Source organism: Acipenser ruthenus, chromosome 22, assembly GCF_902713425.1.
Source record: "Acipenser ruthenus chromosome 22, fAciRut3.2 maternal haplotype, whole genome shotgun sequence".
NCBI lineage: Eukaryota > Metazoa > Chordata > Actinopteri > Acipenseriformes > Acipenseridae > Acipenser > Acipenser ruthenus.
The window spans coordinates 17,163,791-17,190,446 of record NC_081210.1 but is presented as its reverse complement, the minus strand read 5'-3'; the positions used below and the strand labels follow the sequence as shown (position 1 = coordinate 17,190,446).

The following is a 26,656-nucleotide window of genomic DNA, read 5'->3' as shown; positions in this document are numbered from 1 at the left end:
AGTGTTCCCCTCCTTAACACATTTCACACAAACCCGACTTTTCTTAATAAAAAACCTTTTATCTCATTGCAACACTGCGACTCATTCAGAACAACTCAAAGCACAGAGTCAGAGACGCAACACGCGATATGTGATATGGGCAGCAGTGTGGAGTAGTGGTTAGGGCTCTGGACTCTTGACCAGAGGGTCGTGGGTTCAATCCCTGGTAGGGGACACTGCTGCTGTACCCTTGAGCAAGGTACTTTACCTAGGTTGCTCCAGTAAAAACCCAACTGTATAAATGGGTAATTGTATGTAAAAATAATGTGATATCTTGTAACAATTGTAAGTCGCCCTGGATAAGGGCGTCTGCTAAGAAATAAATAATAATAATAATCATTCTACTGATTGAAAACTGCAGGTAAACTAGGAGGTGGTCAAAAAAAAAAAAAAGAACACAAAGTTCCGACAGAACCTTGTAACTTCATTTCCCATATTTCCTTGCAACCACCCTCTGTTCATCCTCTCTCCCCATTGGCTCATTCAGATTTCCACCCCTCCAATCTTAGAGCTCCTTAGTAGCCATCACTTGTATTAAAGCTGGCTAATCAGGCCTGAGGGAGACTCCCTTTCTCTACTTAAATTTCAGTGAATCCATTACCATCCTTAGATAATTCCAGTGCATCCATTCATTTTCTTTTGTTACTGCACTTTGTCTAAACTCCTTTTTGTTTTCACTGTTACTTGTTTAAGTTTAGATGTTTTTCTAGGTCTGTTTAGTGTTTGTTGTTTTATGTGTGAGTCTCCATTTTTTCCAAACAACTGTTCACCATTCAACTCAACACTACAGGACAGTCTCAACATTTTCAACATACTCAATGTTTTCAACCTTCTACAATCACCATCATTTAGGGACACTTTGCTGGACATCCTTATTTGTGGCTTGGATTTTTTCTACTTTAATTTGATACTTTGGTTCCTGTATTTTTTCTGTTACTTTGTATGGATTTCAATTACCCTGCTATTACTGGACTTGTTGGGCCTACCTGTCATTCTCCCACCATTGCCAGAGACTGTTAAATGTAATTGTTTCCACAAGACAGTTTTCACCTGTATCTATTTATTTATCTTTTGTCTATCTGTGTGGGTTGTGTTTGTGAGTGTGGGTTTATTGGAGACCCTCCGGACACCATTCATTTCTACTTTGTGAATCTGTTTAGCCTCCTGTTTGTCCCTACATACTTATCTGTACCATCTTGTTTCTTACCTGTTACCTGCAATTATTTGAATTCCTGTCTTATCATTATTCATTTAATTCAGTTGTTCATTTTTTCATTTGTTGACATTATTGTTCAGAATAATAAACCGGTTGTTCGTGAAATTGACACCTCTGACGTCCCTACTTTTGCTGTCTGTCACTCTTGCTGACTTATTTAGCTATAGGAATAGGGCCAGTAGTATCTCCTTAGGGAGGACAATGCAACTGCTTCTCAGTTGTGCAGAGTGATCGTTACAACCTTGCACTGATGCAAGGCTAGTTTTTCATTGCAACTCTGTCCTTGCACCCAAAAAAAAACTCGTGCCAGCCCTGCTGCGTCGTCACATCTCTTTTGAAAATAGGGCCCACATTCTCTAACGATGGTACGCAAGGATTAAAGACTACGTGTTTGAATTACTATACAACTACTTTCATGTTTCTTTTTTAAAATAAAAACAGTTCAAAAAGGTTTTTCTTGAGCATATTTTTAAAACATACATTTAAAGAAAAACAAAACAACATCTCAAATCATTCAAAATGTGTGCAATTCATTTGGTTTGCAAGAGCTCCCAGAAGCTTCACCCTTCAGCTCTTCTTCCCAGCGTCAATCTCACCTTTTCATGACTGGCATGTTTACAAAGCCAGCTGCATTCTGTACCTTATCAGCAAGGAGAGATCCATGCATTTTCTTAACCAATACCATTTAAAAAGTCAAATGCACTTTTACAATTGTCCGTCTAATATATGATAATGTGAAACCCACAAAATGAAAGCTATAGAGATAGATATATACAGTGCCTTGCGAAAGTATTCGGCCCCCTTGAACTTTGCGACCTTTTGCCACATTTCAGGCTTCAAACAAAGATATGAAACTGTAATTTTTTGTGAAGAATCAACAAGTGGGACACAATCATGAAGTGGAACGAAATTTATTGGATATTTCAAACTTTTTTAACAAATAAAAAACTGAAAAATTGGGCGTGCAAAATTATTCAGCCCCCTTAAGTTAATACTTTGTAGCGCCACCTTTTGCTGCGATTACAGCTGTAAGTCGCTTGGGGTATGTCTCTATCAGTTTTGCACATCGAGAGACTGCAATTTTTGCCCATTCCTCCTTGCAAAACAGCTCGAGCTCAGTGAGGTTGGATGGCGAGCATTTGTGAACAGCAGTTTTCAGTTCTTTCCACAGATTCTCGATTGGATTCAGGTCTGGATTTTGACTTGGCCATTCTAACACCTGGATATGTTTATTTGTGAACCATTCCATTGTAGATTTTGCTTTATGTTTTGGATCATTGTCTTGTTGGAAGACAAATCTCCGTCCCAGTCTCAGGTCTTTTGCAGACTCCATCAGGTTTTCTTCCAGAATGGTCCTGTATTTGGCTCCATCCATCTTCCCATCAATTTTAACCATCTCCCCTGTCCCTGCTGAAGAAAAGCAGGCCCAAACCATGATGCTGCCACCACCATGTTTGACAGTGGGGATGGTGTGTTCAGGGTGATGAGCTGTGTTGCTTTTACGCCAAACAACGTTTTGCATTGTTGCCAAAAAGTTCGATTTTGGTTTCATCTGACCAGAGCACCTTCTTCCACATGTTTGGTGTGTCTCCCAGGTGGCTTGTGGCAAACTGTAAACGACACTTTTTATGGATATCTTTAAGAAATGGCTTTCTTCTTGCCACTCTTCCATAAAGGCCAGATTTGTGCAGTATACGACTGATTGTTGTCCTATGGATAGAGTCTCCCACCTCAGCTGTAGATCTCTGCAGTTCATCCAGAGTGATCATGGGCCTCTTGGCTGCATCTCTGATCAGTCTTCTCCTTGTATGAGCTGAAAGTTTAGAGGGACGGCCAGGTCTTGGTAGATTTGCAGTGGTCTGATACTCCTTCCATTTCAATATTATCGCTTGCACAGTGCTCCTTGGGATGTTTAAAGCTTGGGAAATCTTTTTGTATCCAAATCCGGCTTTAAACTTCTCCACAACAGTATCTCGGACCTGCCTGGTGTGTTCCTTGTTCTTCATGATGCTCTCTGCGCTTTAAACGGACCTCTGAGACTATCACAGTGCAGGTGCATTTATACGGAGACTTGATTACACACAGGTGGATTCTATTTATCATCATTAGTCATTTAGGTCAACATTGGATCATTCAGAGATCCTCACTGAACTTCTGGAGAGAGTTTGCTGCACTGAAAGTAAAGGGGCTGAATAATTTTGCACGCCCAATTTTTCAGTTTTTTATTTGTTAAAAAAGTTTGAAATATCCAATAAATTTCGTTCCACTTCATGATTGTGTCCCACTTCTTGTTGATTCTTCACAAAAAATTACAGTTTCATATCTTTATGGTTGAAGCCTGAAATGTGGCAAAAGGTCGCAAAGTTCAAGGGGGCCGAATACTTTCGCAAGGCACTGTATATATATATGGGTAAAATGTACTAGAATGTTGTTACCCCTAAAACACAGGAATCAAGGCAAGCACAGTACACAAACATTCAAGGAGCCAGAATGGCCAAGGTAACAGTTTATGGAATTGTCCACCAAAGATCTGGCTGTCTGGCTTCAGAAGGTAATGCTTATTCAGATGTCCACCAGAAGTATAGGATTGGAGAATTATGCTTCTGAAATAAAATCATCGTTGTATGAGGTATATCCTGCAGTGCTGGCACCCAAAATATCAGTGCAAAGTTCCATGGCAGTCCAACATTCAGTCATTCTTACAATGAACTCAAGAATTCTTTAACCTGTGAAAAATAAATAAATAATAAGAAATAACCACACACACACATACATACATACATACATCAGAAGTAGGAGTTAGGCTATACTGGCAGTAAAATGCACATGTACTATAGTTTACTGAAAAGAAAAGGGACCAATTCACTGCCTTCAATATTCATCTTTGTCCAAGCCAGACAGCAAAATAAGGGATCACGATATGTGTACATGGAAGACACTTGAACATGAAATTAGCTAGATTATACTGTGCATGTACAAACTTTACACGTTACAGTCACCAATTTCATCAATATGTGCCACCTGTGTAATACCAGAAACATACCTTGTCTATAATGCACTCTTGTTTAATCTTGTCATTTTTAAAGTCATCATTAACATCGAGCACCAGAACTGGGAGATCTTTCAAGTATTCAAAGTCCACCCTGAATAGAGAGAGCAGGTTTAGAACATGCAGATTGGCTTGGTAATCGCAGGCTCTCACACACACGCACGCATGCACTCACACACTCAGTTAAGAGCCCCTTACCGAGTGGTCCTGCTGTACAGCCAGCACTCATGCTTGTAGTGGAGCTTCTCCAGGTACTCCAGCTCAATGCCTTGCTCCTCTTCACGCCCTCTCAAATGAAGCCTCTTCATACATTGCTGGACAAAAAGGGATTGCATTGGAGACATTATTATCCTTTCTCCAACAAAGGCTGCTACAGCAGCAGCAGGTATAGACAGTGTAAATTAGCAAAAGCAAGTTACAGTTCTGAACAAAACATTCACTTTTTCAACATTAAAGTAACTTTGCAAAAAGATAACCCTACTATAACTAAGGCTACAATTAAATATTAAACAAAAAAACAATGCTTCACCAACAGAGAAAACAGCATTAATCTAAAGGATGCTGTTAAATGTTAATGGACTTCACGTAACTTGATTGCTGCTCTTTGCAGTGCTTTTGTCTTTCGTTCTTGAAGTCTGGCGAGTTGCATGAGGCTAGGTGTGAGGCTAGCTCAGTAGCACTTGAGACTTGTTTTGTACAGGAATACTGTGTTTATGCTAAAAAAAACAAGTGTTTTACAAACACTCCGGTGAAAGATCTTGCACGGGACACAGTTTTTTTTTTTGTTTTTTTTTTTAGTTGTTGCCAATTATTTTTTATTATTTTCTACCCAATTTGGAATGGCCAATTATTTTTAGGCTCAGCTCACCGCTACCACCCCTGCGCTGACTCGGGAGGGCGAAGACAAACACACGCTGTCCTCCGAAGCGTGTGCAGTCAGCTGACCGCTTTTTTTCACACTGCAGACTCACCTTGCAGCCACCCAAGAGCTACAGCGTCGGAGGACAACGCAGCTCTCGGGCAGCTTACAGGCAAGCCCACAGGCGCCCGGCCAGACAACAGAGGTCGCTGGTGCGCGGTGAGCCGAGGACACCCTGGCCGACCTAACTCTCCCCCCTACCCCGGGCGGCGCTCGGCCAATTGAGTGCCACCCCCTGGAAGCTCCCGTCCTCGGTCGGCAAAGGAATAGCCTGGACTCGAACTCCCGACGTCCAGACTATAGGGCACATCCTGCACTTCACACGGAGCGCCTTTACTGGATGCGCCACTCGGGAGCCCCGGGACACAGTTCTGAAGCTCAGTTTGCAGCGTCCTCCTTGCCTGTGGTTCCGCTCGCAGGTAGATTATCCCGTCCAGCTCTATCTGAGACTCGTACTGATTCAGCAGCCAGTTGTGCCAGTCCTGGTAGATCGCCCATTCCGTTTCATTCAGGTCTCCTGACTCAAACAGGCTGGAGGCAAACACATACCTGAAATAACAAAAGAGAAAGAAAGCAATGATTAGCCCGACAGGGTCAGAGCAGTCGTGGGACCAGCGGCTCACGGTAGGAAGTGCAATCTGGTTTGTAACCTTTTGTTGTAGAAAACTCTTACTCATGTTAATGAGTTATTAAAATATGTTCTCTTTATACATAATCATGTTTGGCAGGGCTGAAGACTGCCCTGTAAATAGTGAATTGTTTCTTTGACATCCCCCGGCTTCTGTACATGTTAATAAAGTCAAATATTCAAGACGCTCGTGTCTCAAGTCGTTCTTCTCTTTTTGTGACGCTGCAACCGCACTGCAGCTTCTTCCTGTTTAGATTCCGTGGGGGAGGAGCCGAGCGGCACTCACGTCGTGCGTGAGCCGTCCTGAAGTCGGGTGAATTTACACGGCCTTTCGGACAGACCCAAACTGGCACTGAGCCACGTATTTTGTTGGCCGTTTAGGACAGCTGAGAGTAGGCTGTGTGCGTTTACACTGCAGAAAAAAGACCTGAGACAGCCCAAAGCCGTCCTAAAAACTGCCAGTGTAAACGCACCAAAAAAAGGCTGCAAAGCCAGCTTCTTTGTTCTTTTGTCTGATGTTTGTTCTGTTTTTTGCAAACCTGGCGGTGAAGAAAGTGAACCCTCATGACTGCATGTGTAACGAGGGTGCGCTGAGGACCACTGTGTGTTTAACCGGGATCCTTAGGAAAATAGGTATGGATTCATTTATGGGATTTTAATCCTATCAAAGGATATTTAGTTTATGGAGGGAGAAGGTTCCTGAAGAGGGGCCTCCCTTTCAGTGGGAGCAGCGCTCGGCCACCTTTTGTTTCTTCAGTGTTTTGTATTTTTTGAACACAACATACACGGCTCTTGAGCCTCTATTTAAAAGTTGTAGACGGCAAAGTAAACAAACCAGATTATGCGCACGCACACATAATGATCTCTATGGAACGCCATCTGGGACAAAAACGCGTTGTGTTGCTTTAGAGCGAGTCAGAATCTCATGGGACAGAAAAAAGGCAAGCACGTCATTCTGAAATCGTCGCTTAAACAGTGTCCAACTTGCTGGAAATACTGTGTAGTGCGTTTTATATATTTTTTGTTGACTTTATGTGGAATGTAATAAACGACAACCAAAACAGTTTTTTCCCCTTCATTTTACAACGCCATTTCCACATTTCTTTTATTTGAAGAATTTAAAGTTACATTTCAGTTTTTGTTTATTTAGCTACAAAAAAGGCACAAGTAAACCTCATGTTATTACTTATGAAAACATGTCTATGGCCACTGTTTACTGTGAAGACACGGCAATGGCAAGGAATGAAAAAAAGTAAAAGATAAATAAAAGGCAGTGTCAACATTATGTACCATTTATTTCAGGAATAAACAAAACACCTGAACTGCTGTTTGGCCTCCTTTGTTTTTATCAAAATACTTAAAATAAGTAAAATGTGTTCACTTTAAAGAGTAAGTAGCGGGTTCCAAAAAATACAGCATTCCACGTCCCCATGTGTTGTTATTAACATCCTGACAACTTTTTATACTTCACTTTAAAGTCTGTTTGAAAGCTCTTTTCAAAATGTCTGCTCTAGTGTACCGATGGTGTAAGGGTTATTGCCAAATAGGTAACGCAGCAATAAGAATCCATGATGTGGTATGGAATTGAAAAGCCAGAGGTTTTAAAAACATAAAGTAAATAATATTATCATATTCACTCTTCCTGCAGTGACTTAGAGGACAGATCTCAAACCCCAGTGCACTACAGCAGACATTTCGAAAAGAGCTTTGAAACAGACTTTAAAGTTAGAAGTGAAAGAAATTGCCAGGATGTTAACAATGAAAAGAGGAGGTACATTATTTAAACAGTTGTAGCAACGCGCTGGGACGTTTAACGCTATATTTTTCGGAACCCGATACTTACTTTTTAAAGCTTAACACCCCCCCCCCCCCCAGCATCATCTTTCAAACCAGTACAGTACAGCAGACCAACGCAAACCAGGTGGGACCCTGTTTAGCAGATCATCCGGAGCACTGCTCTGAATCTTTGTCATGCTGAAAATGCATTGTCCAGCCCAGTCCAGCTCATGTTTGCTGCTAGGACATTGGCTCACCTGTCGCTGTACACAGATCTCTCGTAGAACTGCACGGGGTGCTCTGTCTCACGCAGCTTCGGGGAGACGGGCTGGAGCTGGGAGCGCACCCGGCTCAGGGAGGCGTAGGTCTGGAAGGTGTAGGCCCAGCGGCTGGGCTTGTCATACAGCATCTGGAGGAGGTTGCCACCGCTCTTCTGGGATGTGGAGAGCTCCTGCAGAGAAAGGGACCCATTACAAGCAGCCCTGTGTGCAGTACACACAGACAAGCCTCAGAAACAAGCAAACCGTTTCATTAGAAATGTCTGCAAAGCTGCCAACCTAAAAGGGGTTGGAGCTTGGTATGGAAAGCACATATTTAATTCACTCTATTAGTTACACAACAAAATACTGATTAGTCCTCTACATCCCTGGACCCTGGTCTTATTTAGGACACCAATAAAATCTGAACCCAAGAGGAGATCAAAATCTGGTGTCGTAATAGCAAAAAGAAAATCAGTCTTTGTATGATACATTATACAATATAAAAGTCACTGATAAGACTTCTCTTCCATGGTTTACAATCTTAGATTGAGTATTTAAGGGCTGTGATCTAGTCAATTACAAAATGTGGTTGTTCTGTAATCACTCTCTTAAAACAAAAGTGTGTATTTCTGATTGATAAAATGAAAAAGGTATTTCACACACAGCATCAGGGCATTGTTGCTGGTGACTATAATAAAATGGGCATACCTCAAAAGCATTCTCAGTGGTTTGCACATTGCACCACTTGGCTATAGGTTCAGGAGTGACCTCCCATTCATTAGAAACCTTCTCCAGCATCCGCACAAATGTCGACTTGCCAGCCGCTGTATGAGGAAGGAAACACATGGAGGAGGAAGATGGAATCATTAGAGGCAGGGGTGTAGTTCTAAATCCAAAAGTACCAGAACGCCAACAAAATTTACATTTCTGAAACAAATGATAGAGATTCCCGTTGTATTTGTTCATTGAGAACGTGCACGTTCTTTTTCTATTCCTTTCGATTATGAGGTAATCTCCAGCACAGAACTCCAATCACCACAACGTCCTGTATAGTTATTTTTAGAGAATGTATCCGCTGACAGTTCTTCACAATTTAATTTTACAGGACACTCAATACATTTTTTTTTTTTTTTTTTTTTTTTCCCCTGGACCTACCGCATTTGATCTCAGATTAAAAAACAAACAGAAAAAAAAAGATTAACAGCGGTTCTGGTACTGGGAAATTGTGAGAAAAGCAGATAAATATATACAATTTATAACTACTGTTTTGGGGTTTTTTTTTAAATAAATGTATAACACTTACGCTTTTGTAATAAATATTAACTCTTAAATGTAAGTGCGGTTTTTGGCTGCTATAAAAAACACAATTTGTCTTACATCAGCATTTTTAGTAAAACAAACATTGTTAGCCTATTAAACTTTAGTACTGTAGTTTGTAATAGAAGTTCCTAATGTTCTCTTCATTGCATCACAAGGACGACTGACTGAATCGTACAAGTGTGCAGTTATTAGGAGATGTGTGTGACTTGCCTGCAAACACTCCGATTCGTGTACCATCAGTAATGGCACACAGGGAATCTGGCTCCTAATGCCTATTCAATGGCATGGTACAGAAAGACTACTTTGATTTCCACACAGAAAAGACATCGCTTCACCGGAAATTATTGATTCTTAAGTTAACTCTTAAATCAAGGTTCTGCCTATTGAAAAAGAAGTACCGGAACTTTGTTCCGGCTCGACCACACCACTAAGAGGTACCAGATTATAAGTGCAGGAAAGGCTTAAGAAGTTTAAGTGACTATTGTGATTAAAATACGAAACAGTATTTATTTTTCACTTAAAGTTTAAAAATCCGATTTGAGCTCTTATTGAATTTATAACATATTTAATCTAAAAACAGACCGAAATCTATTAAATCAGTCAATTGAAAGATAACAACATGTTGTGTCTTTAATCGAATGAATGAATACATTAATTACATTTAAATGTATTGGAAAATCGAAGTGAAAACTGTAATACCAAACTCATACAACTCCCTTTTGGCGCCAAACTGTCATCTTCCTCTGGTATAAACTTTATAAACCGCGTTACATCAATCTAAGACTACATTTGGTTATTTATGTTTTTGTTTTTGTTTGTTTGTTGCTAAAATGAGGGTCTCGTTACAATTTTATAAAGCAAAACTAATCTATCCACTGTTGCGCTGTAAAAAAATAAAATAAAATAAAATAAAATACATACATCCATTTTTCGCGCTTGCAATATACGCGAACAGTCAGTCAAACAATACACTTCAACAATGCTACTCGTAATATTCATCTGATACTTTACGTATCGTTTTTACAAATCTACAAATGTGTTTACTGGAGTGTATTTTTGTCCTGTTAATTTACTATAGACTTGAGTCTTTGTGAAAGTCGTAATCCTGTACTTACCAATATTCCCCTCAATGGAAATTTTCTTCCCCCTCTTCTCAAAGCTGTTGTCGAAAGACGGGCTGACGCACATTCTTTTTGGTGGAGTGGACATGACGATAAAAATCTATCTAACTTAAAAGTAATAAAATATGTGTATAAATGTTGTTCTTTGAGAACTCTGTCTGAACTCTCTGTAGTCTGTTTAATTCTGGCGCGACTGACCTGCCCGCCAATCACTGACTTGATTTCTTTTGCGGGCGGGTCCACTTGAAGAGACCAATCAGATCTGACTCACACGCGCTTGCCAAGTCCGCTTATAATAAGATGAATTGGGCTTGTATTTTTAAAACGTCGCTTTAATTTGTTGAGAGTCGCGGGTTGCATGATTGACTGGTGTCAGTGTATATGCACGCCATTAGAATTTTAGAATCATCCTATCCCCACCAGTTCAACTAAGAAAAACTAGAACTACTAAAAAAAATATTATTATTAAAACGAGTCACATTAGGCAAAGCTTATTGGTAGTTTTCATTATTGTAAACATTGAATCTTCCTTCCTTTAACTATCCCGCCAAATATGAAAAACATTAAGCAGCCTACTGGGGTGAAAAGAACACATTAAAACTTTGGGCCCGGTTTACATACATATCTCACTGACAACGTGCTGGTTGGTTAGAATTAATTGAAATTACCGTACGTGTATATGAGAAACACGTGATGTTAAACAACAAATTCATTTACAGTAATAAAATATCTTCTAATAATATGAATGTAAGCTTTCGTAAAATTTACTAAAAAATGTTCCGCCGCGCATAATGCTAGACTGCTGAAATACCGAACACAAAGTAATGATACTGAAAAACCATTTACTCAAGATCACATCTTCATATACTAAACTAGACCGTCATAGTCGCTTTAAATTATAGTGCAATAAACCAAGCGGAAGAACCCGGATTAATGGTCTCTCAAATAACATGATTAAAACGTCTTTCTTCTGCGGTATGCTAAATTAACATTATTTTGGCAGACCACTCTAGGCTCCTATTCCTTGAGCATTTCGGTTAGTTATAATAATTATATTTTTGTAAACTGTCAAATTAGGCACTACAACCACGACTCGGATTATGAGACTAGATAACTGAACTGAAGAGAAGCTGAAAACGGCGCGCACGTAGCATGTGCTAGGTATCCATTTTGTTGAATCGCAGTGTAATCCTTGCGCGTACGATGATCCAATACATACTTTAAAGGAATGAAACTAAACCCTATGTTGTCCATCACGGCTCAACTGTCCTATAGTTTACAATAACAACATGAATCTTGTTTGAGCCGCAATGTGAACAGTTTCATTAACGATCAAACCCTGACCCAGCCCACCGCCGTGACCACGCCTCGGCCCCGGAGGTAGAGAAGCGCAAACGCGTTCGCTGTGGAAGCAAGAGGGTCACACACGAGCAGCATCTGTAAGGTAAGAGCACGTTTTATTAACATTTAAAGCAATATAGTGGCTATATTGTGAAATATTATAACGAAATGCGCGCTATTACCAACTCTTGCAAACGTATTAAGAAATCACTTTCCAACGTTTTCTCTTAAATGAATCGATCCTTTTTTATTTGTGATCTGAGGCCTAAGTCCTTTTGTGCATTGTCTATTTTTTTTGAGGAAGCGGGGAGAAACGGCGGTGATATATTTATGGTAGATACCGGTAGTCTGTAACAAAAAGTTAAAATTGTTACGCCGTTACTAGATATTATTTCTGAAATAATTTATTTAACATAAAAGCTGTAGTGTATTTAGTGTAGTGACGCATTTTGCACTGCATGGAGTTAAATTATTGTTAGTTACACACAGACGGACTGCACCTAAAATGTCGGCGGCAGACCGCTGACTCGTCTAGTCTTTGTAAAACGCATCATGTATACGATAATGTCACAGAAAACCAATTCCATTATTTTGAAATGTTTGTCATTGAATTGCGTTGTTTATATTTCTCTAGCGTGTTTAAGGTGACTACGTACTTGTTTGTATGCTTCTAAACAGAAAGGCCTACTTAAATTGAGTGGGTTTAAACGGCCTCGTTTTTCTCTCAGAATCTAGGACGTGGTCTATAAATGTTAATGTAGTCCTAGGTGGTGGGTGGTAGAGGTAGGATTGAAAGTCCGTATGCCGTTTATCAAGTTGTATTTGCTCTTCTAGTCGTACTACAAGATAGATCTGACTATCTCGGTCATCTCGGAAGTATTGTAGTGCGCCACAGCGCGTTGTTTGGTGTGGGGGAAAAGCCAGTGAGGTTGGGCCTACAATGCATCCAGTTGTGAACTGTGTTTTCGACGGATTTAAGACAATTGCTGTAGCAAGAATTGACACGCTTGCAATTTTTGTAAGGCTTTTATTAAGTTTTTACCAGTATCATTTGTGTGTTTGGTGCACGTGTGATTCAACCCAAATGCAAACCAGTCGGTTTGGGCAAAGTTTGCTTTAGGATTAGTCCTGTCTTCAGTCATAATCATAACGATTCTTTATCCCCTGCCATACTAACCTAAGACTTGGTTTTACTTGTACAGCACTTGAAATAAACCACTTTTAAGAAATCAACCATGTCTGAAGGTGAGGGATTCGTTGTCCGTGTTCGTGGGCTGCCCTGGTCCTGCTCAGTTGATGAAGTTCAGAGGTTTTTCTCAGGTGAGTGGCTGTGCACTGTAGTATTAACAAATACCGTTTTGTTAAATAAAATAATATAAAATGACCCAAAACTAAATGCAGGTGTGTAATTACTAGCTGCATGTATTAGGGGACCGTCTTTATCTTCCATTGATTTAATAAGCTATCCAAATTTTAATTAGCTGTTGGTCAGGATCCAGATAACAGTACATGGTAACATTTACATAAAAATTATATTTTAAATTTGGTAACTAGCCAGAGCATCAATGTGGATTGTTATTGTTTAAAACTCGGCAATAGTGACTCTTCATTAACTGGTTTTCCCAATGGGATGTTGTGCACCATGAGGTGGCAGAGGCAACTGCCATTATGAATAAAGCTTGTCTCAATGCTAACCAGTCCAAGAATTTCAATGTTTTTGAATAGTTTTAGCACTAAGTTTTAGTTTGGCATATGAACTTTCTTAGAATAAACTGTTGCCCTTTGCTTTTGGTCATTAGTCATTCACCAATAGCCATGATGGTTGGAGATCTAATACTATTATGTGCATTTTTATTTATTAATAGACTGCAAAATTGCAAATGACACTACTGCCATCCACTTCACCTATACCAGAGAGGGGAGGCCAAGTGGAGAGGCTTTCGTTGAACTGGAGACGGAGGAAGACCTGAAAATTGCAGTTAAAAAAGATAGAGAAACCATGGGGCATAGATATGTGGAAGGTATGTGTCACATTTCTTTTTCAATTGTAACCGGTCGAGTGTGGGGGAATGGTATGCTAAAGACTGATGCATCTTGTGGATTTTAAACTTATTTCTTTCCCTTTTAGTGTTTAGATCGAACAATGTTGAAATGGATTGGGTTATGAAACACACTGGTCCCAACAGCCCTGAGTCTGAGGGTGATGGCCTGGTCCGACTCAGAGGCCTTCCGTTTGGCTGCAGCAAAGAAGAAATAGTCCAGTTTTTCTCAGGTATGCCAAAAAGTTAGTCGTTTTCACTAAGTAGTGGTATACGTCACATTTTCTTCTTTTTAAACGCAGGTTCCAATTCAAAGACTAGAAATTAACATTGCATGCAGTTTTATTTATTAACTTGTTTTTTATAACTATTGCTTTTATTGTTTTTTCCCCCTGATATTTTTTTTTTTTGTTAAAGTAAACTGTCGTTAAGTGGCAGTTTTGCAAACATCAATACCAATCATTCTGCTCTACAGCTGGATGATTTAAGAATATTTTGGCAAATATTTGATCCAGTGTTAAATAACTTGAGCCCCTAGTATGAAATAAAATGTTTTAAACATGTTCTGTAAACTGAGCATGTTTTTGTTAAGTTGTCTGAATACTTTGGATTCATCTTTCCATTGTAAGTGGACTCCCTTATGTGTAACGCTCCATGTGTTGCAAACATTTGCCTTAAACCAAAACTGGGTGTCCTAGTAAACAATGTGGATTGTAGAACCGATATCATTTGTTGCTTGCATTTGCTTCAATCCCCGTATGGGTCTTTCACCTGCGCACCATTGTGGCTATGTGCCAATACAGTATTCGTCACAGAACCCTCTGGTATGTATGATGCATTAAATAAACATTGTGATTGGGCATGTGATTTAATGTCCCCCGCTGGGGTTATTTGTCCTTGGGTTGAAGGGTTGGAAATCGTGCCAAATGGGATTACATTGCCGGTGGACTTCCAGGGGAGGAGTACGGGGGAGGCCTTCGTGCAGTTTGCTTCACAGGATATAGCTGAAAAGGCTCTAAAGAAACACAAGGAAAGAATAGGGCACAGGTGGGGATGGATGGTTGGCTGGCTAAGTCGCTTTTCTTATGGTATACACTTCAAATGACTGGTACACATACACTTTTTTTTCCCCTTAGTTTAGGTATTCACAGTTTTTCAGCGTAGGAGTCTGGAGAAAGCCTGTATTTTATTGGCTTAATATTACAAACTGTATAAATTAACTTGCCCTCTACTACATAGACAGTAAACCGGGAGTTGCTATTCACACCTGTTCACTTTATCAATGAAAGCACTAACATGGATTCAACAACTTGAGGCAACCTTTAATGTAAATGGGGTAGAAGGGTATTGCATCTGCTAATACAACTGAGCTCCTGTTTAGCGGGTTAAGAAAGAGGTGTAGGGTTTGTTAATGAGAGGATCACAAGTTGAGTTTGATACACTAAGCTAACTAGTAACCATAAGAAAAGTTCTGTAACTGTTTAAATATAATCTTTTTGAAAAGAAAATGGTCCTGTGACTTGTCAAGCTTTTGACTTGTTCATCATTATACAAAATGTGTTCACCTGCACCAGTTAACTTGTGTCTAGTATTTGAACTATAGATTCCTAAGCAATGTAAGTTTCAAAGCATACCTGGACAGGTTCTCTTGGAAATTGATATATATTTTTTTGTAAATCTCAGCTTTTATTGAGGACCTTTGTGATACATAAAACAACTGAAGACAGGCATTTAATTGTTTAAGGATTAATATAAGTAGCAAGTGCTGGAATTGACTTAAACTTTGCGTTCAGATTTGGTTTGATTCAGCGAACGTATGTTTGGTTGCGTTGCTTACAAGTTCCCACTAATTTCGTTGTATATACAACTTTAGGTATATTGAAATTTTCAAGAGCAGCCGATCAGAAGTGCGCACCCATTACGAGCCCCCGCGGAAACCCATGGGAATGCAGCGCCCAGGGCCCTATGACAGACCCGGCGGTGGAAGGGGCTACAACAACATGGGTCGTGGTGGATCCTTCGACCGAATGAGGAGAGGAGGATATGGTGGCGGTAAGTGAGGTTTACAATCACAGGTACCCTCGTATCTGTCGGCCAGCAGTTGATGAGGCGCACTGCACACTAGCAGGTGTTTAACTGGTTGTAAAGTAGACTCGTATACATGGTCTACAGGCAAGCAGTGTTTTTCCTTTTGTTCCAAGTTAGGAATGCTTCTTGCACGCTTCAGTTTGCTAATGGATTACAGAAAGCAGAGTATTCTGCTTTTCTCAGTCAAGGGGGAGCACTAGGGTAGTGTTTCCACCACACTGGACGTGATGCGATTTGTCCTGCGATAAAGTGATACTTTCGCTGTGACACTACCTTTCACACCAGTGGTGACAGGCGTGCTTGTTGTGATAGGCGACTCTCCTCCGATTCGTCAGTGCCCTAGCTGCCCTGGGATAATTGCAAAAATAGACCCCCAGTTCTATGTTTTCCGCATTGCAAGCAGTGTGAATGGTTTGTATCAAAACTACATGCTATTTTTTTTGTTTTGTTGTGGTACTAGTGATTCGCTTGTCGTTATCGCCTCTGGTGTGCATAGTCCTTTTGTTGGTGATTTTTAAATCCTCAATCAACTAGTTGCCTGTCCGTGGTGGTTGTAGTAGAATTCAGATACGTTGGCTGCATATTTGCTTTTTGAGTTCTATGCCCTTTGTAAAGTTAGGGTCACGTTTGCAGGTGTTGCCTAGTTGGCATCTAGACCTGTTTTTAAAGCTGATCACTCTTGTTTTTCAGGCTATGGTAGTTATGATGACTACAATGGATACAGTGATGGCTATGGTTTTGGCTCCGACCAGCGGTTTGGACGAGGTACTGAAGGCATGTCGAACCTTTTTTACTATTCATGCCTTTGGTTACCACTGATAGGGAAGCTACAAGACTTACATGTAAATCTGCATATACAGATGTTACAATATTTATATTTACAAGTTTGGGGGTTTATTTAGTCGGATGCTCCATAGGACTGAAAAAGAAGGGTTGGTCATATGTTTTGTATAAACTGAAGACGCGTGTGTTTATCTTGAACTCGTCATGAAACGGTATTTCTGCTTATTTGTTTTTTCTAGGAGTGTCTGATGGTCGTTATGGGGATGGAACTTCCTCTTTCCAGAGCACCACAGGCCACTGTGTACACATGAGGGGACTGCCCTATCGTGCTACAGAAACAGACATATATAATGTAAGTGTACATGCCTCCCACGAATAGGCTGGGTCATTCTTTACATTGGATAAGTCCTCAATATAAGACTACTGGCAAGCCCAAGACTTGTGTATTGGGAATTGGATACATCACCACAAGAATCTTGGGATTGACATTAGTTGATTGCAGAGTTATCTGTTTTCATGGAACGGCCTGACTAGATGAATCCTGTGCATTTTCAGAAATTCTCCTTCAGGAGAAGAATCAAGATAACATAGGCTCAGTAAGCTCTTCAGTAGTATGTGACCTAAAAAGAGGTGCACTTTTTGCATGTGGTACAACATACAGCGTATCTGCATTTGAAACAAAAGCCCCTTTCACACTGGCATGCTCTACCTGTCACAACCTATCTGGGTTAGGACCCAGTGTCATGCGGGTCAGGTACCTGATTTCACACTGCTTTTGGTATAGCAGGGTTGACCTGGGTAACGGACACAAGTGCACAATATGCGTATTAATGCCCCGGTTGTTACGTACGCTTCCTTCCAAGCTTCTCTGGATTGAAGAGTCAGCCTGAAATGTTGATTAGAACAAATGTTTCTTCTATGGCTAAACAGAATAAACAGAAACATTCCTTGCAGAAGTGAAACCTTCACGCAGGTGTGGATGTTTATTATTGTGTCGGCTCACGAACGACTGTCAAGCATTTTGTCTCGCTCAACCCGGGTCAAAGCGTGTCAACCCACATCCTGAGGTGGGTCACTGGATTGTGACCTGGGTCCGGACCTGAGTAGGAGTGCCAGTGTGAAAGGGGCTTAAGCAAGGATTGAAAAACTGTGGTTGTGCAGCTTCAAGGAAATGTGATCTGCTTTTAGTTTCTGCTGCTGACTGCAATTTTCACTAATTAGTGTGTTTTTAGTTGTTTTTGTATTTCACATGAGTACTAGTGTTAGTGCTATGCAGGGTAATGCACGCTGCTAAACTGTCGTTTTGATTTTCCTTGCAGTTCTTCTCACCGTTGAACCCGGTAAGAGTTCACATAGAGATCGGCCCCGATGGCAGGGTAACAGGAGAGGCCGATGTGGAGTTTGCTACCCATGAGGATGCTGTGGCTGCCATGTCTAAAGACAAAGCAAATATGCGTAAGTTCCTGAAACCAGGAGACAAGCTGGTAAGAATACACTGACGGAGTCATTTCTAATCTCTAATCCTTTCTTTTTCTTTCTCCATAAAGAACACAGATATGTTGAGCTTTTCCTGAATTCCACTGCTGGAGGAAATAATGGCGCCTATGGTAACCAGATCATGGGAACAATGGGTATGTTTGAGGCTTCTATTTGTTGGGCTGGAACCTAGAATGCATTTACTTTGGGGCATTTCTACTTTGGAATTTATAACCCACACTGCAGTCTGTCAGACTTCATTTAGACTAAACTGCTTAACATTTTTCAAGAATATGGAATATCCCATGACTAAGGATTGGGTGAAGTGACATAAAATTGCAAACATTTTGCAGCTGGCAGCCACCTTTTTAAAATGTAATACAGGGTTACGGATGAGTCGGTACTCCAGTTTGCTGTTTACCATGGTGTGTGAATAGTGGGCTGGCAGTCTTCTCATTCATGCCCTGTCGTTGCTTTGCAAAGACTTGTCCGTACTGAAACGCTTGGCATCTACAGAACTGGGCAAGATCGATAGGGATCACTTTGCTGTCTCTGCTTGAAAAACGCTGTAGAACTACAGGTGGATCCCAAAATTACCTAAGATCATTTACTTCATTCACAAGCAAAATGCTTGTATTGGGCAAGCTGTGTTTTAGCTTCACAGCGCCTTAGGTAGCACCTTTTCTGATAGTCTCTTCACCTGTCTTGCATCAAATACCCAAACTGCCTTCATGAATGCCAGTCCGGGCTGAGTGAACCTCGGTCCCTGTCTGGCTGGTCCCCTATCTTTCTCTGCACCGCCGCAGTAGTATTCCATACGTTTCTGTGCTGTTTTCTTAAACCCCTTGTAGAATTGCATTCCACTCTGCAACTGCGTTATGCTTTTCTTTTGTATTGTCTGCCCAGTGCAACAAATCAGTTATTGTTTTATGCTTCATGGATAAAAGCAGAGTATAACTCGAAATATTTGATCCTTTCAGTGGTTTGACATCCAGAGCAATGAACTCAATGACAAGGCGCTTAAAAGCGTGATTAATCTGTTCAGTACTTGTGTATCGGGTGAAATGTTCATTTCACTTTCAATGAACTTGCTGTATACATTAACATGCTCAGCGTGGTACAGAACTGCTTGAAACCACGAATTCCATCGCGTCACCACTGGTTCTGGCACTTGATCAGGACTAGTCTCGAGTAAACATGGATATGGTTGTTAGTGTGGTCCAGTGGTTAAAGAAACAGGCTTGTAACCAGGAGGTCCCCGGTTCAAATCCCACCTCAGCCACTGACTCATTGTGTGACCCTGAGCAAGTCGCTTAACCTCCTTGTGCTCCGTCTCGGGTGAGACGTAATTGTAAGTGACTCTGCAGCTAATGCATAGTTCACACACCCTAGTCTCTGTAAGTCGCCTTGGATAAAGGCATCTGCTAAATAAACTAATAATAATACAACACGACTTAGTGCTGCGATTTAAACATGGATACGACAGTTGACTGGCATTTTGCTTTTGATATCAGATCGGTCTCTGCTTTCCGTTTGAAACCAAGCTACGTTGCAAATCCCAGTAGCAGATTGTGTGTGCTATGAAGTAAACATCAAGTCCTGGGATTGTGTAACAGGCAGGCGTACGGCTTGCAACAGTCCTGGTGCACTGCTACAGATAGCGGTAGAAGCCTAATATTGTGGGATCCGCAGATCGCGAATTTAGTGCCCTAATGTAACCTGTATTAAATGTGTGTTTTAAGCAATATGACTGACCATTTCCTAATACGGTTTACTATCAACTAAATGCACTTCTGTAAGTCTGTGTGTTTGTTTTTTAAGAATTTCTATAATTTACCTGTTTAAAAAAAATAAAATTGCTGTGCCTTATTTTAACTTGTTTAAAGCATTCTGTGAAGGAAAGTTTTTTTTTTTTTTTCTAGAATTACATTTTGTTTTGTGTGTTTGGGGAATTACTCATTTTTCAAAGTAACTTGCAGTATTTCTTCATTTAAGAAGCCCTCATGATTTTATAGAGTGATATTAAGGTGACCATGGTATTTCTCATACCTCTCCCCCTATACAGGATACTATGTTTTGAATCCTGTGAATATCTACAGTATAATTTCTTGTTTTTCCTTAAGCAAACCAGTCCACTTACGGCCCCAGTAATCAGCAGTTGAGTGGCGGATACACGGGCGGCTACAGCAACCAGACCAGCATGGGCGGCTACGGTGAGTACAGTGAGTGTCGACTCGGGGGTCCGGGATCCTGCCTCACATTTTATTAGCAACCATCTGCTGTTAAACACAACTTCATTTGCTTAGAGGTTTGTGATGGTTTTTTATTAGTGGAGATTTTTCTGTTCAGATGTACGGTAAGCCAAATAGGTTTAAATGACTCCTCTGGTATGGCTAGATAGATAGATGGCATCTTTGAAAGTGCCTCATACTGGCCTTGCTGTGAATACTAAATCCCATCCTACCCCCAGTACCACTTCCCATCAGCTGGGTTCTTGACAGACAGCCCTCCTTGGGCAGTCCCTCCACCTGTAGGAGCTTGAGAGGTTCTTTCAATGTGCAGATGCTTATGATTGCTTTTTATTAGTGTAAAAAAATAAATAAAAATAACCTGAACGCAGGTGAACTCATTGGTGAAGCATTGGTGTGCAAATGCTTCTTGAATATGCTCCAGTGTATCAATGTTGGTAAAGCTTATCTTAGCCATACATACACAAATCTTTGCCTCTGTGCTACCGCTGTACAACTTCTCTCAAATGCAGGCCTGGATGGTAAACAAATCTATGATGTAACGTGCCATAAAAATGAATCGGCCGTCGAAAGCTATTGGTCGGCAACAGAGATGCCAACTGCTACGATCTGACCATAGCAGCTACTATATTGGAGGTTCTGCTACGGCGTTATGCCAAAGAGGTATTCAGCTATGATTTTTATTTAAAAAAATAAAAATAAAAATACTCTGAGCGTTCATGAGTTCTTTTTATACCACGTGTAGATTTTCGTGTTAAATTCTTTAATTTCATTAGTCTAAATACATTTCCACTGTTGTATTGGCATTCTAACTGGCTCCCTCAAGCTCTTATTACTGACAGCCATGTTATTGAGCAAGTGGTATAGGGGTCCTTCAGAAACTGCCGCGTGAGTATTAGTCTTGCACGTTGCTTACTTTATCAGTTTAAAATAATTCAGGCATCGGACTCCCCTCCCTCTCTAATACCTAAGATCCCAGATGGCGTGTCAGTGTGTTTGAGTGATACTAGTACTCGCGCTTGCTATCAATACTGATGGATAGACTTCTGTAAACAAGCTGGCCGTCATGACTGCAACTTGCATCGATAATTTACAAGAAGACAGAAGCAATATGCAGGATCTGCTGTTAATTCAGAGTATAGGCGTGTATTCAATGATGGATACTTCAGTGATAAAGCCAGGCAGACACATTTTGTCGTTGAGGAAAATCTTCCGCTCGCTGTAGCAGATCACATCGGTCCTATCCAAGAAAAATGAACCACTCAAACACCAGCAGCTCTGTGGCATCAAAAGCAGAGATCAAACATGTAAATAGGTTGTCAGAAATAAAAAGCCTGCAAGTAAAACACTACTTTTCCTGTTTGTTTTTAAAATTGCTTTTTCATACCAATTGCTGTAGTCCACATCCTTGTTTCGAACCAGTTTAGTCCAGCAGTATTTCTGAAAGCTTCTCTCCCTTTTCCAACCGTTCGATCAGAGTTGGTTTAATCTCTATAGAGAACGAGTTTTATATGCCATTAGCAACCACTGGCCTTAAATGAATATACTTTTTTTTTTTTTTTTTTATTTGGTTTGATCGGTACATGCTACTGTTTTCTCCTTTTTAAAAGTTGGCATCTCTGTGGCAGATCCACAACAACTTTGGTTTGGTCTGCTATCCTAACATCAGCTAGAACAAACCCATTGCAAGAAGCAAATCGTGGGAGTTCTCAAATCCAGCAAACAATTACTGTGATTTGGTCAGTATATTCGGGATGCAATGGTTATGATTCTCAAACCGAAACATACTTTTCTTTTTTGTTTGTACAATGAAAAAGCATCGGCAGTCTCGGCACTAACCTGGCTGCATTTCCGGGAGCTCATTCTACACTTTGCTGCATGTAGATGGTTCATATTAACATCCCTTAATATGTAACACAAATCAAAGGTGGTGACGAGACTTCCCTGATTTGATTCTGACTGCCCTCAGTACGGATAACTGCGGCTTAATGCTTGATCTGGGTGTTCAGGTTTGTTGATTGGTGCTGGGGTTGGTACTGCCAGGCATCGGCAAACACTTGGCCTGCATACCCTAACCTAAACCATTTGTTTTATTTAAAAAAAAAAAAAAATAGTCTGTTAAAGTTACTCCTAGTATTTAACATTAAATGATTCTAAACTGACCTAAACAGCTGAAAACAAAAGTATTGAAAGAAAATTAGTTCCCGAACCATTGTTAAACTGAAAGAAGCGACAAGGATACTGCAGACAAATCTGAAAGCTGCTTTAACCCTTTGCGGTCCATTGTCGGACTGGGTCCGACATTGCAATTATTCCTCACAGGTCCTTTGTCGGACTGGGTCCGACATCATTATAGCAACGCAATAAACGGGTGTTTAGTCGTTTTTTCTCCGGAAAAAGCCGAGAAAACCATTCAATTGCCGAGTGGTAGCGACAGGAGCCGAGACAAGTCGGAAAAAAAAAAAAAAAAAAAAAAGGCGTATTTCATGAATAGTCATACATGGTATCAGGTATCAGATAATGGGCGTCCATAATAAACAAGCTGGCTAAGTGCGTCAGCGCACTGAGACTATCATGGACATTTGCAGAGCTTTTTTCAGATGTTATAGTAATAAAAAAATGACTTTGATCGCATTATTGAGGAGTTTGGTGATAAAACGAGTGATCTGGAGATGATCGATCGGTATGTACGACTATTATTATTATTATTATTTATTTCTTACACAGCTGAACGCTATAGCAAACAAAAGGCTGGGGAGGGGCTGGAGATGCCTAGTGTGTGCTTTGTTGATATGCAGGGCCATTTAAACCCGTTTGACTGTGAAAAAAAATACTTTTAAACAGCGCGTATAAAATTAACTGCGCGTGTGAAAATTAATTATTCCTGGCGTGCCTGACGCGCGATTAATAAATGGACCGCAAAGGGTTAAATCAGATGCCTCTGTGAGCGGGTCAGTTTTATTTAAGGCAGCTTCATTTACTGTGTCTATACTGAAATGAGTTTAGTTTGTCTGATTTCGCTTTGGTTGCTGCATGCTATTGGCATATTCATTTGAATTGAGGTGCAAGGGCCTCATGTCCTAGGCATTATAGTAACAAGCTATAACAAACCAGCATATTACACAACAACTTTGTGTATGTTTGGGAGGCCGACAGCGGGCCTGAGTTCTAGTTGTAGTTTTTTTTTTTTTTTTTTTTTTTTTTGCTGACAAATTTAGGTGACATTTTAAATTTGCGTTTCCTACTCAAACTATTTTAGAATGCTGCCACTCTGTCACTTGGAAGGCAACATGGTTTTTAAATATTTAATTTCAAAAGCCACAAGCTGCAGTTCTATTCAGATGTGGTTTGCCACTTACAACCAACTGTGATGACAGTGGATTACCAGGAAAATAAGTTTAATGCATTATTTAATTCTTTCTGCATTGTGTTTAATTCATTGGTGTCAGTGATACAGTAACACTTCAGCTTATTTGTCACAATAAACAAAAAATACAGCAATTTTTCGGTTTTTAAATTTCATTGGTTTTACTGCGAAACAACTGTCCATCAAACAGTTGAATGGGGATTAAAAAAAAGAAAACGGATCATAACCAACTTGCATCCCTACACCACATGCAACAGCACGTGCACAAGCACGTAAATTACCGCAAACATAAGAAGGTTTACAAACGAGAGGAGGCCATTCGGCCCATCTTGCTCGTTTGGTTGTTCGTAGCTTATTGATCCCAGAATCTCATCAAGCAGCTTCTTGAAGGATCCCAGGGTGTCGGCTTCAACAACATTTATTTTTGAAAAAAAATAAATGTGGAAGTTTACAGTGGGGGGGGGGGGGGTGCAGGGCAATGACACAATATTTACTCACCGTTATGTCTTGGTACATTCTAGATATAGATGGGTATAGATAGAGAGATTGTAGCGCCGGTAAGAATCCAAGAGTACAACTTACCTTCCAGAACAGATAGCTCTTATTTAGCAAATAGTGAACAGCAACAGTCACCAGTACACATAGCTGACCATAGCTCATAATCAGGGTGCCCCAGGAGAACGCCCCCACTGCTCCACACTTGCCAATGGGGTGCCGGCAGTAACCGTGGCAAGCAGGTAACAAGGAAGGGAAGCTAGTAGTGAAATATCCTTTTTTTTAAAAGACCGCTTCCATCTATGGATAAGAATATCAGGACCCTCTGATTTAACACTCTCATTGAGTAAGGTCTTTAACATAGTTGATCACATAAGTGGTACTCTGGAGTATTCGACAGACAGCTGTTTAATGCCCCCAGTTTTGTCTTGAAGCATACCTATTTTAGGCAGGTGTTGACAGACTGTGTTTCTTTGACAGGAGGGGGGAGGTGGGTCCTGCTGCTTAAATTTTTGTGATGGCCTTGCCAGTAAATGGTGGTGAATTAGAGTTGAAATGGGTTAGTAAAGCTCTTCTCTTGTACTTACAGGTAGTCAAAGTGGAATCAACAGCAGCTACTATGGAAGTGGAAGCCGAGGCTCGGTGGGTGTGAATGGAATGGCTGGAATGTCAAGCAGCATGAACATGAGTGGAGGATGGGGAATGTGAGCAGCTTCAATGGAAGAAACAAATGAGAATTCTGTACAACAAAAATCAATAAAATACATGGACTCCAGCTCTGCTGTAACAGATTTAAGATGGTTTGCTTACTGTACTAGCAATCAGGGTTGCCATTTCAAATATTCTTTCCAAGGAAGGATGAAAGATGTCTCGGCAGCCTAACCCTTCGATGTTTAAATATGTTAATTGCTGGTCTTCACTTTTGTTCTGTGTAAGTCTTTTTAAGTTTCCGTAGACTCTTTTTTCAGCAGTAAGTAACCAAGGGCTAAAGGCCTTCAATTTAGTATTACAGGGTCTTGAGAGTTACCATTTTCTGAGATTTGTTTCCTTAAGTTTTTTGATTGCATGAAGAGACATGCTTTTGTAAATATATGGTTAAGATGTATATGGACACTGATGTTCAGTTGAAAGCTGCAAGGATTTCCAGCCATTATTTTCTTAAGGTGTAGGACCTTAAATCGGAGTGGGTTTTTTATATTCTGTGGAAGAGCATGTTTGAGTTGCTTTTTTAAAATTCCGTGGAAACTTGCCTAAAGACGCAATACAGAGCAAACATTTTAAGCCTTTTGTCATGGAAGTAAAAATTTGGTATTTTTTTTTTTTTGTTTTTGTTTTGTTTAATTCTATGTATTGCGCAAAGTTAATAAACTTGAGTAACTGTGGCCAACATTGAAATGTGATCATTTCATAATTTCTTGAATGAGTTTAATGTGTTGCAGTATGACGTGGCAACAACCATTCTAGTCATGGTACCTCAGCAGGCTCTGTTTTCCAATGTGCTGGTATTAAACATGTGCTTCAATAAAGGCTCAATTCACACACGTCTCAAGATTGTGTCTTCACCACCATCAGTTATATAGCTTTCAGACTTTTGTGGCTTGCATTTTCAAAATCAACAATCTAGGTTAAAAAAATAAAATTCCTTCAGGGTCCTCATTTTAAAAATGAGACCTTTGTACACCAATTGTATCTGTCTGTCACACTATACCAGGGGAACATAACACCCTTCATTTTGCATCAATCTTCACCAAACTTTATTATACACTCCAAGTCGCAGATGTTTTGAGTTGAATTTGTCTATAATCTGGTAAGACAGCCGCTGAATAACGCAAGTGCCCCGGCCTGTGGATGAGACATGGAAACCATCTGTATTTTGAGGATGAACCTGCTCCCTCTGCTGGGGATGTTATAGAACCGAATGTTGGACACCGCCAGTTTTAAGAAAAAAAAGCATACCCTTGGCTGATTTGTGCAGTTACAGTCACTGGGTCCTAGCTCCGGTAAACATGTTCTCTTATCTGACGAATGGATAAAAGCTGTAGTTAGCTTTTATAGAAACACCAAAGATAGTCAGCAGCTGTCTGAGGAAAAATATATTTACACAAGAATTCTATGTCACACAAGGGAGCTGAGAGAATTATGCGACATGCCAAAGAAAAACAAATTTAAAATTGTGCTGCGGAAATGAAAAAAGATCAGTATGAAAAAATAGATGCGTTTCGGACTGTTTACAGGACCGCAAAATCAGGAAGGCCATTTACTGATCTCTCTACTGACATTGATTTGCAAGTTCTAAATGGTCTTGATGTACCTTGCATTCTGATAAGTCATGCTAATATTTCTCATCATATTGCCCACGAAATGAGGAAAAAGAAGAAAAAATAATCTAAGAGCATCTGATCTGATTTGCCTCAGATGGAGCATCTGTAAAATGGGTAGTAAATCTGGAGTAGCTGCTAGACTATCCAGAAATATTATTATCCAGAAATA

At 40.3% G+C, this 26,656-nt stretch overlaps 2 protein-coding genes across 8 annotated transcripts; one reads left to right on the top strand and one right to left on the bottom strand.

Annotated features, from left to right (window-relative positions):
* Positions 1-3,499: 3,499 nt before the first annotated feature.
* LOC117431349 (deoxycytidine kinase 2-like) lies at positions 3,500-11,493 on the bottom strand. The gene is made up of 7 exons (XM_034052178.3): positions 10,323-11,493; positions 8,596-8,711; positions 7,885-8,078; positions 5,625-5,772; positions 4,503-4,618; positions 4,299-4,398; positions 3,500-3,981 (listed from the first exon to the last, which is right to left on the bottom strand). Exons 1-7 carry the CDS (start codon positions 10,414-10,416, stop codon positions 3,955-3,957), a joined length of 795 nt encoding a protein of 264 aa, XP_033908069.2. The 5' UTR covers positions 10,417-11,493; the 3' UTR covers positions 3,500-3,954.
* Positions 11,494-11,632: 139 nt separating this feature from the next.
* LOC117431348 (heterogeneous nuclear ribonucleoprotein H-like) lies at positions 11,633-25,548 on the top strand. Of its 7 annotated transcripts, none has more exons than XR_004548670.3 (13): positions 11,633-11,772; positions 12,872-12,989; positions 13,535-13,690; positions 13,798-13,941; positions 14,617-14,755; positions 15,582-15,760; positions 16,487-16,570; positions 16,819-16,931; positions 17,899-18,034; positions 18,127-18,210; positions 20,179-20,268; positions 20,817-20,967; positions 24,756-25,548. XR_004548670.3 is itself a non-coding variant. In XM_034052175.3 (12 exons), the coding sequence occupies exons 2-12, from the start codon at positions 12,905-12,907 to the stop codon at positions 24,872-24,874; spliced, it is 1,329 nt and encodes a 442-aa protein (XP_033908066.1). In that variant the 5' UTR covers positions 11,633-11,772; positions 12,872-12,904; the 3' UTR covers positions 24,875-25,548. The 7 variants fall into 7 exon arrangements, 5 of the variants coding, with proteins under 5 accessions (XP_033908066.1, XP_033908067.1, XP_033908068.1 ...); XR_004548669.3 differs by having other exon boundaries at positions 20,179-20,277; XM_034052175.3 differs by lacking the exon at positions 20,817-20,967 and having other exon boundaries at positions 16,487-16,561; positions 20,179-20,277.
* Positions 25,549-26,656: the final 1,108 nt, after the last annotated feature.

Coding starts and splice junctions, on each gene's coding strand:
- LOC117431349 (XM_034052178.3), bottom strand. CDS start 10,416: ATGTCCACTCCACCAAAAAGAATGTGCGTCAGCCCGTCTTTCGACAAC. Junction 8,079..8,595: donor CCACTGAGAATGCTTTTGAG/GTATGCCCATTT, acceptor CTTTCTCTGCAG/GAGCTCTCCACATCCCAGAA. Junction 5,773..7,884: donor AGATCTGTGTACAGCGACAG/GTGAGCCAATGT, acceptor TTGTTATTTCAG/GTATGTGTTTGCCTCCAGCC.
- LOC117431348 (XM_034052172.3), top strand. CDS start 12,905: ATGTCTGAAGGTGAGGGATTCGTTGTCCGTGTTCGTGGGCTGCCCTGG. Junction 13,691..13,797: donor GGGGCATAGATATGTGGAAG/GTATGTGTCACA, acceptor TTTCCCTTTTAG/TGTTTAGATCGAACAATGTT. Junction 18,211..20,178: donor CCAGATCATGGGAACAATGG/GTATGTTTGAGG, acceptor TTTTTCCTTAAG/CAAACCAGTCCACTTACGGC.